Source organism: Ciona intestinalis, chromosome 1 (assembly GCF_000224145.3).
Source record: "Ciona intestinalis chromosome 1, KH, whole genome shotgun sequence".
Taxonomy (NCBI): domain Eukaryota; kingdom Metazoa; phylum Chordata; class Ascidiacea; order Phlebobranchia; family Cionidae; genus Ciona; species Ciona intestinalis.
Genome location: NC_020166.2, coordinates 7,211,968 through 7,226,650, shown reverse-complemented (window position 1 = coordinate 7,226,650; position 14,683 = coordinate 7,211,968). Strand labels below are relative to the sequence as shown.

The 14,683-nt window shown below is 32.9% G+C and overlaps 1 protein-coding gene across 2 annotated transcripts; it reads left to right on the top strand.

Annotated features, from left to right (window-relative positions):
• The first annotated feature begins 655 nt into the window (after positions 1-655).
• Positions 656-13,603, top strand: LOC100177219 (arf-GAP with GTPase, ANK repeat and PH domain-containing protein 3). 2 transcript variants are annotated; one of them, XM_026834363.1, is made up of 16 exons: positions 656-816; positions 992-1,098; positions 1,467-1,525; positions 7,054-7,227; positions 7,550-7,691; positions 8,114-8,248; positions 8,701-8,829; positions 9,219-9,304; positions 9,683-9,871; positions 10,230-10,341; positions 10,581-10,729; positions 10,944-11,109; positions 11,432-11,641; positions 12,122-12,217; positions 12,359-12,432; positions 12,509-13,603. In XM_026834363.1, exons 1-16 carry the CDS (start codon positions 758-760, stop codon positions 12,710-12,712), a joined length of 2,091 nt encoding a protein of 696 aa, XP_026690164.1. In that variant the 5' UTR covers positions 656-757; the 3' UTR covers positions 12,713-13,603. The 2 variants fall into 2 exon arrangements, with proteins under 2 accessions (XP_026690164.1, XP_002127442.1); XM_002127406.4 differs by having other exon boundaries at positions 8,701-8,862.
• Positions 13,604-14,683: the final 1,080 nt, after the last annotated feature.

The window sequence follows — 14,683 nt, the reverse complement described above, 5'->3', positions numbered from 1 at the left end:
GTGAATCAGAAATTAATAAAGAATTTAATAGCAGTAAACTGTTGTTGGTTTTAACATTATTTTGGAATCAAAATCCATGGAAGTGACTTGGAAAACACTATGTCTAGTTATAATTCACGAACGGAAAGAGTATGAGTATTAATCTTTTTCGTGTGCTTAAAGTCGAGCTGCAGCATGGCTTACTGAATGCAGACAGTATTTTGGTCTGTAAAACAGTGAATATTATTTCAGTGGAGTTCTGGACAGTGTACAGAAGTCAATATTTGCTTCACAAAAGTGACGTAACAAAGTTTTGTAGAATTGCGATAAAAACTGTCAATTAAACTGAAGATGTTTGAACCATTGTACACTAACACTATGTTTGAACTTATACTATGTTTGAACTCTTCACCACTGATGTGCGAAGTGGGAGTCGCTTGCTCACAACACAACCAGAAAATTGCGACGCGTATTCAACCAGTGGCGGTCACTTGCGTCGCCAGCGATCTAAAATATACACCGCTGATGCACACTTGACTGTGCGGTCCATATTAGGCGGCTGCTGAACCAGCTGTTGTTGTGTTGCTTTCAGTTGCTATTATACTTCGTATTGCGCATTAGACGATCACTTACGTACATGTTTACAACTAGTATAACGTTGTTTTCTGCTCGACACAGACAGTTACTGAGGCAAATTTGAATGTTTACTTTACTTTTTCACGTGTTTGGACAAAATGAAAAAGTGGATACGCGAATTTGAGCAATCTTCCACAGCATTATGAGTAATTATAAGCAAGAACTGAATAACTCTGCTGCAATACGTCAGGAAATACAAAGGTATAACAACTCTATAAATCAAATGCTAAAATACCATGTGTTATAGTTTTAAAATGAAATGTTAATGACAAACTACTAGCTTGATATTAAAAATAAATTTAATTTGTTTTCAAAGTATGAGTAATACAATATTGTAATTTGTAAATATGCTATTTTATATTCTTTTATACATTAGATTTGAGGGCGTGCATCCCAACATATATGCAGTTTATGAGCTTCTACAAAGAATTCCTGACCATGATCTACAGAACCAAATCAGGGATCATATTATCAACATAGAAGGTAATATATGTGGCATATGTTTTTGCTTTCTTTTAATGTTCCAGCCTATTTATAACAAGTTAAAAACATATTTCATGCACAATCATAATGTTGCATTTTATGGGGACAGCAAACTTCTTCAAATGTATTATTTCTTTGATTGAAGTAAATGCAATATACATTTGTTTTGGTGTATGGGACCCATAATGCATGACACTTATTATAGGCCTACTATATAAAATTTATAGTCAAAGGATTATGTCCTAAAAAGTAGTAATACAATATCATCTTCAAGCACCAGGTGGTAGTCAAGATGATGTTGTTTTTTTACCAAATACTGTTGGCCATTAAAGATTGAACAGCATTTTTAAAACTTTATTTTGCTGTAGATTCCTTTGTTAACAGTCAGGAATGGACGTTGAGTAAATCAGTTCCAGAAATCAAACTGGTAAGTAAATACAATATATCCTAGTACCTGAACTTGAAGTGGGTTTACTCTTATTATATAGTTTGCCATTGTGTCTCATTTTGATATTGAAATATTATATCAATATGTGTGTGAGTGTCCCATGTTAGACTGAATAAGTATTAGCAAAAACACAATGCCATGTTGTTGTATTTTTTGTACCTGGGTTCATTCAAGTCAAAGCAAACATATGGATCATAATATCCTTGCCTTTGTGTGCATTGATGTATTCTTCTGTGTTCATAACCATACCCGATAAATCAGCATGAACACAGTAAATATTAAAAACCTACAGACAGTGTACGTTAAGACACATGGTGAAATTAAAATAAATTCAGTTTGTATTGATTTCAAATAGCTGTATCCTGTATTGGCAGCGATATATTTCCGTTGTCATTGTTTGTGACATTTTATAATAATTGTTTGCCAAATGCATTCATTCAAGGCTTGACGCGTGAAACGTGAGTTATAGTTTTGTCTTCTCACGGTGGTTTGTTGTTGTAATGTGAGCAATGGAATTGTATGACTGGTGCCTGGTATCCAATACTACTGAACATACATGACGATATTAAATGATTGGCAGCCACCCATATTAAATGTTAAATTATTGGCAATGTAACTGACCTGATTCATGTGGTAGTATATGACATCAGGAAACATGCAATTTTTGTGTAGTTTTCCATTTTTAACAAACTTAGATATTTCTATTTAAATACCTTAACAGTAGTGAAAATATTAAATTTCACCCCGAAAAAGAGGTTTTGAGAAAATTGACAACAATATTTCTAAATTTGGTCCAGATCATTTTAAATTTAATCGGGTTTATGAAATTTGTTTTTTTCTAAGGCCCTTGAAATACACAACGGGGGGTATGTAACATAATTATGTTCCCTACAGGCTTGCTTTGAACAATTCTTTTTAATAATTCATGCTCCTTATGTCCAGTTCTTTGTACTTTAATTAAAGAAGAAACAGCAGACTTTTAAAACCAGCCAGTCTTACTCATAGAAGGGGAGTCCATTCATTTCATTTGATATCAAGTTACGTCTGTGTCTATCACAGGTTACCATTTCCATTGAGACACTGTAAAATTAGATCCTTTGTCTTCACAGTATATTTTAAGCTAAAGTTATTAGTACTGCAGTGTTAATTAAGTTCAGGCTACTTTTTATACTTGTTTTGATGTATATGCATTTGCTTATACAACTCATAATAAATGTAAAAAATGTTATGCTGAAATGTGAAAATTGGTAATTAATTATGCATTTATGGGTCTACACTATGCTGATCCTGTGGTGTATACAATGAGTGTTTTTATGGCACAGTTTATGTATTTATGGTGCTGCAAACCCTAACTAAAGTGTTAATATTGTACACTAGATGTTTTCAATGTTTTCTTTGGTACTTTACTTGCGTAGCGATTCGCAATAGGCCACATACAGGCTAAACCAAGTCAGTCTTATCCCACGTTAGCACAGAAGGAAAACTCCTTTATCGATTGGCTAAAATGGGAACCTATCGACCCACGCGATCGTTTATTTTTCACAAGTACCAACAGAATATATATATTGTTTATTTTTCACAAATACTAACAGAATATATTTGAAACACTTGCGCTCGTACAGATATACAGCCAGGGACCATTCGTGCAACTAAATTTGTTCTTCGCAAACGCATTGTGACGTCATTAATTTGGTTTTTCCAGTTGTCGCGAAACATGTGTTGCTTTACTCGCCTCTCATTGCATCTGTTACATACGCCGATACGCGATGATGTTTTGCAGTGTATTTCTAACGTTATCAATATATCTAGACGACTAGTCTGCTGAACGAATGAAATAAACACTTTAATAGCAAACATCAAAGGTTCTTTACACAATGCCTCTTCGTGCGATGTTTTGGTTTTGACAATAGGGCATAGGTAACCTGTCAAGTAACTGACTTTTAATAACTTCCATTAATTAACCGACCTGTGCATAACATATTTTTTATCGATTTCCACTCGTTCAAGCAACGCTGTATCTGGAGTGTGCTGTGTAAGTATGACAAATTGCCTGTTCGTCGGCTGAAGGTAATTTGCCCAATATGTAGTTTTGTTTTAAAATCAATAGGACCAGCCTACCCGATAAGCCGAATAAGGTAACACAGGCTCTTATGTCGGTTGATTAGTATTCTCTCACTACAGTATCAAAGGTTGTTGTTTTGCCCGTATTTCTAGTATGGTTACAGTAGGGTTGGTGAAGATGGGACACCTTTTCATTTTATTTTCTCGTCCCATATTGTAGTAAATAAAGAACATTTAAAGAATGATAAAACCGTATCCTCACAACTTCCGTAGATCACTGTTAATTGCTTAAAACACGATCAGGATATTTGGATAGTATGTTCTAAACGTGTCCCATCTTCTCCTGCCCTACTACATTACTTATCGAACCCAATTAACGAGTAAAATATTATGTTAATACGCCATCTGTATTGTAACAGCTATAGTGTTGTTTTCGTTACCGTTTTCGAAAGCGTGAAGTAAACACGGTTTTCATTCCACGATCTTATAATCGCAGTATTTGTTGTTTTGGAAATCTGACAGTTTCAGTACTGTGAATCGATTCTCTATTTGGACTAGAGATCTTGATTTCTTGGAAGTCGTAAATGTCTTGCAAGTTGAGATGTTTCCGGTCATTGAACTTTATTTGTAGTACAATTTAAATGCCATTAAAAAATGCGCAAGTTTTTCTATACAAATGCAAAGGCCCGTCTAAAAAGATTGAATCATTGATCCATAGGCAGATGACACTGCAGCGCGTGAATAGGATTAAATTACAATCGAGAATCTCAACCATATAAGTGTGTACTTAGTCACTACCAGTAGAAAGCTTTGCTTACAATTCGCGTTTTGTATTAATTCTATGCCAAGTTATTTTTCGCATACAATGGGTCTTATTGAAAACAGCATTGAACGATTAAGTCGTTCCGTTGTTTTCTTTCGTACCAACGAGCAGTAAAACCTTGTTTCGGTTAAGAATTTCCGACGGTCCCTCAGAATATCATTCGAGCGTTTACAGCGTCCCACTGTGACCAGATCATTGGAACTGAAGTGTTGTAACGACGTACTTGGCTTCACTCTGTTAAGGGTATTATTGACAACAAAGGCCAACAGGCGCCTGACATAACCGTTACTTGCGGTCCTTGCTTAATATTTACAAAAGCATTACGTAATCTTTTAAAATAAATGTGAAATAAACTGAAATAGTTGTATTTGCCCTTACTGTTTGAACGGGATATGCCCACACACCAACGCGTAATTGAAGCGGTGTATATTCTACCTTACATATGACCGACCATGGCCTACTCAATGTATTGAGTAGGTGTGTATTGAGTAGGCCACGGACCGACCCAGTAACGTAATTCAACGAGAAAATCGCTTGCTTGCATTCAATGCAGTTTAAAATAATCGCCCATTTCCATAAATAATTGTGATATCTGCAATCTTGCGGTTTAAATTTCGTGGTAATTTTTACCACCTGTTTCCATGGACCATTAAACTCGTAACTGTGTGTCGCTGTTCATAGGTACCGAAAACAAGCGCAAGGTGTTTCTCCCTAGCTTTCTTATGTTATTATGTTGTCGGTGAATCACTCACAACATGAAATTGTTTTGTTTGTCAATGTTTGCTAAACTTCTGTCACCCATGGCGAAACTGTTCAATTGGCGATCAAAATGTTTTCTGTTGCTCGAGAAATCTGAATACTCAAAACGAGTATATGTGATACAGTTGCTATCGGTAGTAGTGCAACGGCGATACGAGAATGAACTATATGCAAAGAAAGCTGGCGTAAACAAAACAGATTTAAAATAAAGTAATTAATTCAAATTTAAAAATGAATAGAGCTGCAACGCTAAATTGAAATTTTCGTATTAATGTCACTTTCTCCCCTACTTTACCTTACAGTTTATAACTTAGTTCGTGGGTTTCACAATGATCAATAAAATCGAAATGATTAGCAGCACAGTGTGTCAAAACAAATACAGTTATTCAAAAGTTCAAAACAAACTCGATATTTTATTATCTTGAATTTTATTCTACAAAAATACAATTCAGTTTTCTGCAGTGACGTAGTCGGGCTAGGATAAAAGTCATTAAATATTATTTATATTTCATTAACTGTGACGTAAGATGTTCGTTGTTTTGCTGTTTACAACTTAAAGAATGGCCGAACACGTTGCGAACTATTAGCACGGCACATCCAAAGCATATATACTTTGGCACATCAAACACTTAGCAATAGCTGTGTCCCGTATATGGAAGTAATTATCATTAACTGCTTGTTGTTTGATTACGTAATTGATTGAAATCTCAAGAGATGTAATTTCCCTATTTTCCACTTTCAATTGTCGCGACAACGGTCAAAAGTTTACTTTAAAATTCATACATATTACTCAAGCGCACTTTAACAGTGTGTTCGGACCATTTAACTTGAATTATTTTTATGCGTACGCCACATTATACACGCGTCCACACCTGCATAACGCACTTTGTACTTCGTAATACAATTACTTCTTTCTCATGCGCGATAGTTTTATCAGCCGCCGCACGCGCCAGAAAGATTTTTGTAACTGATACCAATTAAAGTTTTTCGCATTCCGTTCACTTGTAACTGCCAAATTTTGTTGTGCCAGTTAAACTTCGCGATGGACCTTACAGTTTAATTCGTATCTACTGTAATAGTTTCGTGAGTTCAATCTGTATGCCGTCCTTCATTACCGCCGCTATTCTAATCCACAAATGGATTATTACTTTTGCATTTCAATAATTAATGACCTTCTTAGTGGAAGTTTACTGCGTGGAAAAAGCGACTGCAACCTGTTCAAAGAACCTTCCTTGCCCTTGCTATTTATTAGTATTACACTTTACAATGTTACCATTCTAAAAGTCCCAATTCTGTCAGAAACTAGGATACATACATATAGTTGATTCTATTTGCGATTTGATAACACTTATTCAGTGTGCTGCGGACTATGCAATAGAAAACAGGTTAAGCTTAAATTACTTGCTTCATTTAAATGTCATGTCAACAAACCACATGTATGAGGTAGTATCCGATAACAATACTGTATTATATTTATGCATATAATGGAAAGTGTTCAATTAAACAGTGAGTTTGAAATCAAACATTCAGTTACAAGATTACACCTTAGATATATGAACAAAACTTTAATGCTTTTTGTACCTCTATATTTTCTGTTATACCTTATATTGCTAGTTAAAAATTCGTCCCTATTATTTTGCATTTTAATTGGAAGAGCACAAGTCAACAGTTTTTAACTTGCAAATGCTGGGTTTACAATAGTGAACAGACTAGTATCTTTACAATGTCCAGCAGCAGGAACTGTGCTTTTCTATCAAACAACAGTTGTTCTGAAATAGGGTTATGCTATACATCATACATTTGGGACTTAGGCAATTTTCAATATTGCCATATTATCCAAACCTAACAGGTGTTTCACTCACAGGGCATACTGGGTAGCGTAACTAGCGGAAAATCAGCATTGGTTCATCGATACTTGACTGGTTCCTATGTTCGAGAAGAATCTCCTGAAGGTGGAAGATTTAAAAAGGAGGTTGTCGTTGACGGACAAAGTTTTCTTCTCCTTATAAGGGATGAAGGGGGACCTCCGGAAATTGAGGTTTTAAATCTAATTTTAAAAAATCGATTCAGCTAAATTAATTCTTAGTAGGTTGTTCCATTTATACCATTCGTTAAATTTGTTAAAAAATCATAATGCACCTATAGTAATTTCGTCTTTTTAATCATAGGATTCTGTTTGTCATTTTCCCTTTTCTAATGTCTAAACTTTTCAAATGAATAAAGAATTTAAATTAGTAATCTACATAATGGTGTATTTGTGTATAGCAGATTAATAGATTACAGTCATTTTCGAAAACCACCTTCCAATTTAATTGAAGTGTGTAATAAACATTGATTTTAATTAAACTAATTCTGTTTAGTTTTCCAACTGGGTGGATGGGGTGATATTTGTGTTCAGTTTGGATGATGAAACATCATTTCATGCAATATACAATTACTACAGAAGACTTGTACAACATCGTTCTTTGAATAATCTCCCGTTGGTGTTAGTTGGAACTCAAGGTGGTTATTATGTTGTCAGAATGGCAATGCAAAGCTAACAGTAGTTTTATAATATAACTGAAATACTGGTATTATACATAAGTTGCACATATTCTTGAAAAGAGCAAAACTATATGGTGGTTACTATTGTTATTTTGAATCTGGTGGTGATGGGGAATTAGATCGAAAAATTAGTCTCATATTGTAATTAAGTATTTTATATCCATATAAGTTATAGGCTCGTTATTATTTGTATAATTTATAATTTATATGTCCTTTATAGTATACATAATACATAAGGTATATGCTTGTTATTATATTCCAGAAAAGGAACTTAAACTTTTGTTAATAATTTAAATTTATCAACTTAAAATATAGTTGTTTTTTTGTATAGTTTAAACACACCAAAGTTTTTTTATAGATTCTAAATTTTTTTTTTTTAGATTCAATTTGTTCTGAGCGTCCTAGAGTTATTTTTGACGATCGAGCGAAGAAACTTGCCAACGATTTAAAGCGATGTGTGTATTACGAGTCGTGCTCAACTTATGGTCTTAACGTTGACCATGTGTTCCATGATAGTGAGTTTAGATAAAGGTGTTTTTGTAGCAATACGTCATCTGTATTTATAACTTTGCAATGAACATTGTCATTGTTAAGATTGTCATTGTAATCAAGTGTGGTTGTGTCAACATAGAAGACTCTCCACAGGTATTATTGTAAACAGGAGTTAAAGTTTTTTACTTCATGTGATAAACTTTACCAGATTATCCAAAAATTGTAGCCAAAAATTGTAGAAGCTATCTTTTGCATTGCATGTTTTTGTATAGTTTTGCAGCATTCGTCTAAGTTTAATTTCATAAAAAAGATTTTTTAAATTTGATAAATATAAGCTTAAAAAGTTCAACCTCCATGATTTAATGTTAATGGCGTCAGCCGTCAGTTATTTCTGTTTTTCTTGCCTAAAATGCTGCATGACTTCTTGTATAAAATGGTCTCATTGAATCAAAAACAATTAAAAATTATTTTTTAGTTTCGCACAAAATTTCCACCTTGCGACGAAAATTAGATTATGTGACGCCACCCAGTGGCCATCTTTCCACGCCAACGACTCCACTTCATCGATCAGCGAGTACATCATCTGCCATATATCACAACAATGGTATGAGGAATGGAAGCGGAAAATCTTTGCATGGTTGGTTTAAAACTCGTGCAAAGTTTTAAAGTCATATTAATAATCATTGTACTTTATAAATAAGTAGCAGATAAATATGTTTTTATTGTATTTAGATTTGGCCATAAGAAAAACTTTAACATAGGCACAGGCCTCAAACTTAGATAGCAGGGTGGGCAGGCCAAACCTGGACTTTTCTGCACTGCATTAATCAGTAAACATTACAACCAATCAGTCAGAAGTGTTTTTTAGGAGTGCGGCTGAATATACTATAGTCACAAACTATATTTATTGCCTTAAAGCATTCACACCCATTGTGCACAACTTGACAAAGCTATATTGCTTTTGTTACTTTTATATATTGTTTACTTTCTCAGGAGGGGAAAGCAGTTTGTCGATAAGCAGTTTATTAACTCCTACACCACTGAGGAAAAGTTCAAGGAGGAAATCTAACTTATTTTCCGTGAGTTGCATAACTGATATTGATTAAAACTAGTTATAATTTCACACGAATGTAGTGTAAAGTTAAACTTTTTAAACATGTTTTTCCTTATGTTTGAATTAAATACTAGTACTGAACTATTTGGTTTGGTTAAACAAAAATAGATGTTTTGTTCATTTAAGAAAATATATTTTTATTGCAAAGATAATATAGTGTTTCTAGTACGTGCAATATAATCGTTAGATATAAGTTGCTTTTAAAAAAACATGGTAGTTGTTAGGCTATGCTTAAATTTATTCCAAAAATGTGACTACAATTTTGTATCTATATCTAATTTGAAAAATCGATATCAAATATTATAAGATCAGATTTTAATCTTCTAAAAAACATCATCTTCAGGGTCGGAAAGCGAGCGATTCGGAAGAGAAGAGGAGGTTGAATGATCTTGGGTTCGGTCGTAACATCCCGGTAAAACAAGGATGGTTGATGAAAAGAACATCAAAGGGAAAGATCTCAAACAAAGAGTGGAAGAAGAAATATGTGGCGTTGGAAGATGAAGGGAACCTTACTTACTATAGTAATATGCATGTGAGTTATTAAAAAAAAATTATTAAAAAAAGAGTTATTAAAAAAATATACCAATAAAGATTTTTCTTGTAAAATATTAAAAATGTATAAAATAAAGTATTTTCTTGTAAAGCATTTAAAAATGTATAAATAAAAGTATTTTTTGTAAAATGTTAAAAAATGTATTAAAGAAAAAAATTATTGTAAAATGTTGAAAAATATATTGAATAAAAGATTTTTTATGTTAAATTTTGAAAAATGTAGTTATATCTGTATTATGTAGATTTTGATGTATTATTAATCACATTGTACCTAGTAATGTGATTACATTTTCTTTTGATATTAATATGAATATTTAATTTTTATAATCTCATTATAGGATTACATGGAGAATATTAATAAGAAAAGTTTATCTGTTGTGAAAACCACCATCAAAGTACCCGGGAAACATCCAGCTGTTGCTACTAAGTCTTCTCCAACTTCAAAAACAGGTGAATATTTTATGTTTTACAAATTTTTAATTCGCATATGCAATAATTTATTCTGTTATGTTTTGCATGTTCTTTACGTTTATTTGTGTTTTCACTTTTCAGGTATTTTTGTTTAATTTATAGTATATCAACCAATTCAAAACTAATAGAGTTAATTATAAATTAAACTGTTGTTATAAATTAACAACATTTTCCTACAATTATCCCAAAATACATGTTTAAACTTATATTTTTTTCAGATGAAAATTCTGAGTTTCATTTGATTTCTATGGATGGAATATCATGGCAGTTTCTTTCCTCTTGCTCCGTGGAGCGCGACGAGTGGGTAACAGCGATCGAACGACAGATCATGATTAGCCTGCAGAATATTTCTTCAACCAAACCAAATGTAAGATGAAATTTTCAGATGTTCAAGAATAAAAACAATGTATTTGCATTTTCAGTTAAACTGGTAATTGGTGTTAGTGCTTGATTTAGTAATAATAAAGATTTTATTTTTACAAAGAAATTGTATGTTGTGGAAAACTGTAATTATTCCAAATTGGTGTAAATACTTCACAACTTTTAGTGTTGCACAATTTCTAACTTCAACTCTATTTCAGCCTTGCAAGCGTTTATTCAATGAAATAGCTGGCAACACTATGTGTGTGGATTGTGGAGCGCCAGACCCGACGTGGGTGTCACTTAACTTGGGTTGCCTCATGTGTATTGAGTGCTCGGGAATTCATAGAAATCTTGGAACTCATATATCAAGAGTTAGATCATTAGGTATGTTCAACATATTAACCTAAATGTAGAATTGTTGATTTTATTTGGCTGCAATGTCCGCAATATCCCAAAGGGTTAATTGGCAGTAAGCACTACCTAGTTTCACAATATTTTTGTAGATTGTGTTTTGATTTCACATACCTACATAACAGTTTAATGTTACATTTTGTACTTTTATGTATGCAATTCCAAACTTGGTATATGTAGGCTATACTCTAAAAGATACATTTTTTTCTTTTTTTAGGGAAACTTCTTTAATAAACTGTCATTATATTTTTACAACTTAGTTTTTGAGTAATACAATTAATATTTTTTTTTATAGAACTTGATGATTGGCCGGTAGAATTCACGAAAATTCTTGATAAAACTGGAAACCTCATTGCCAACTCCATCTGGGAAGGTTTGTTGAACAATGACGTGATGAAACCTGACCCTCATGGTACCAGGGATGCGAGGGAAAGTTTCATTCGAGATAAATATGAAAGAAAATTGTTCCTCCCAAAACTTCCAGCAAAATATGCTGCAGATATAAGTGAGTGCAATTTAATACTTGTTTATAATTTCAGTATGAACGCGCTGCATTTTTCCTTTACATATTTTTAATGTTTGTCGACTAATGTTTGTTCTTATTGAATTTCTCTATTTAAGTTTGCCTCCAAAAAAATGAACGAGTGAATAATTATTAACATGCGGATTGTCAAAATATTTACATATCAATTTTTTAGCAATTACTTTATTTAAAATGATTTTAGGTAAAAAGTAAAGACTTTTTTTTTTTTTTAGCAATTACTTTATTTAAAATGATTTTAGGTAAAAAGTAAAGACTTTTTTTTATTTTGTTTTAGCAATTACTTTATTTAAAATGATTTTAGGTAAAAAGTAAAGACTTTTTTTTTTATTTTGTTTTAGCAATTACTTTATTTAAAATGATTTTAGGTAAAAAGTAAAGACTTTTTTTTTATTTTGTTTTGTACATGAAATATCAGTAAACACACTGAACCATCTTTATCAGGTTCATCTTTATGTTACGCAATCGCTGACGGGAACTCTCAATTAACAATGCACCTGCTCGCTCATGCGTCACGGGATGATGTCAATCGTTCTGTTGGTAAGTCAACTTGACATTCAAATTTTACATAGCATTGTAACATAAAGAAAAATTTGCTTTTTTGTTTATTCGGTTCTTAAAGAAACTTAAATTTCCATTCAACAAACTACTTCAACAAAGAATAATTTTCGTTAATTTCAGGTTCTGAACGACAAGCCCCGTTGCATGTGGCAAGCTCAGTGGCTGATTTAGCTGTGGTCCAACTTCTCTTATGGGTGTGTATTATATTTGTATATCCATAATTCAATTCTCTTGTTTTAGCGTTATTTTATAATGTCTATTTATCTGCAGTCCCGGGCAGATCCAACCCAGCTTGATGCTTTAAATCAAACTCCGATCTCTATAGCTGAGCAAAATGGCCACTGGGAGTGCCACAGGGTCATGCAAGCAAGCCTGAGTAATAATCTACCTCAATCCTCAAAATCACGAAACAATTCCACTCGCAGCGAGTCTGGCAGACCCAACGTTAATTACATGTATACCAGCGCGATTTAAATGGTGCTTCAGTGTTGACCATTTTGAAGTTCGATTCCTTGTTTTTTCTAGTTGCAAAAGTCGGTACGCCCTTGTTCAAAATGATTTTTAGTAATACAATGCACATCTGTATGAATATAATTCCACTTTTAGGCTGTTTTTATTGATAGCGCTCACCTAGAGAGCTATGAAATTTTACTTCACTTCTGCCTGAGAAAACTGACACATGTATCCTTCTGGTTGGTGTGTACAATTTTTTTTTTACTTGTAAAGATATTGCCATTTTTTCATTTTACTTGTATGTGGTTAGCGCCGAGTAGTGAACTGTGCAATCAAGGTGATATCCACCCTACCTATTATAAACACAGATGTATGGAAGTTCATTGCTATTGATGCTTGAACAGTTTCAGTACTTCAAATTTCAAATCATTGTACATTTAAAAATAAAACCTGATGATCCAAATTTAATTAAAACACTGCATAATCTTAAGCTCTTCCAGTTTTTAATTCTATCTTCCCTGATTTTTCATCTTTAGTAAAATCATACGAAGCAGCTTTGATCTGTAACCTGCAATTGATTTGTTTTGCTGCTTACACCAGAAGATTTAAGAACATGACGTACTTTCGTTTTATCTGCGCTGTATCTTCAACAGTATTTTGTCATTGTGATTTTGTTGGTGCTGCCAATATATTCCAGAATCTCCCCTTAACTTTTCCTAAGCATGTTCTTATAATACACATTCTGCATTTCCAAAATCCACCAAATCATTTTAATTTCTAACAATTTTCAATTGATTTTCTTACCACTAACCCAAACAGTGACAAAATGGACACAACATTTCTTTTCTTCGTGTTAAGGTTTCATTCTACTCGTTTATGCAGTAACAATAAACTTGATCGTCATAGGTTTTATTTTTGACACTTGATTAAAATTTAGTGGAGCTTCTTGTTAAATTATTCTGGAGTGTCTATTAGATCCACAGTCAATGGATATCAATTATCATTCAGCTGTTTACATGGCTGTGTAAATGTTTACATTCAGAATTTAAGGAAATATGTATTCCCTTGAAGTGAAGATTCACATAGCCTCAAAAGTCCCACGTAACTTCTTTGTAAAGATTTAACATACATAAGCAAACCAATTTTTTTTAAATTTACTGGATTAATAACGCAGTTGTGATATCTAGTTTTTTGCTTTGGAAAAGTTTAATAATTTATCGCGATGGCAGGTGCATTTTATAATCCAACAAAATTAAAATCCACAAAATTTGCCATATATCCTGACTGCCAAATGCTCATGAAGTGAACATCTATTGCGAGTCAAAAACATCCAGCAGGATCAACAATTTCCGAGTCACATTAAGCAAGAATATGTAGTGCAATTACTTCATACTTCTTTAAATTACTATTTCTTATTTTTTTTCTTAAATATATTTATATACATATTTTCCAAGTTACTGCCGAAATGTTTCCTTTTAAAAATCCCAGAAAATGGGGATAGAAAAGATTCAACATCTTCAGCTGGGATCTCTTGACCCAAATGGACCTTCACCAAACAGCATCACATCATCATATCACTTTATCCACAAGACATTGATTAACATTGCTGCATTTTTTGTACATATCTATCTTTTTACCTATTTATTCTTATTTCTAATTTTTTTGTGTATAACAATGCACTTCTTCTACAATTTACAAGTGTGCTCTTGAAACTGTTCACTGTGAACTTATTGGTGGACATTTTTTAGGAGGGGTTTGTTTTTTCATCAGGGCCAAATCTTTGGGTCAACCCTATTTAAAGGTGACTCTCCCCATTGTACGGGTTGTGTCTTTAAGTTTTGTTTCTATTAGAAGTTTAACCTTATTAAAATAAATGGCCTGTTTGTCTGCTAGGTGTTGCGACCTTGCTTATTTTCTACCAATATAATGTAAATATGTTTTTAACTGTAAGCGTGTTTTAACAACTGTTGTTTTTTGTCGCTATAACCTGTC

Coding starts and splice junctions, on each gene's coding strand:
- LOC100177219 (XM_002127406.4), top strand. CDS start 758: ATGAGTAATTATAAGCAAGAACTGAATAACTCTGCTGCAATACGTCAG. Junction 817..991: donor ATACGTCAGGAAATACAAAG/GTATAACAACTC, acceptor TTTATACATTAG/ATTTGAGGGCGTGCATCCCA. Junction 12,218..12,358: donor TGATGTCAATCGTTCTGTTG/GTAAGTCAACTT, acceptor CGTTAATTTCAG/GTTCTGAACGACAAGCCCCG.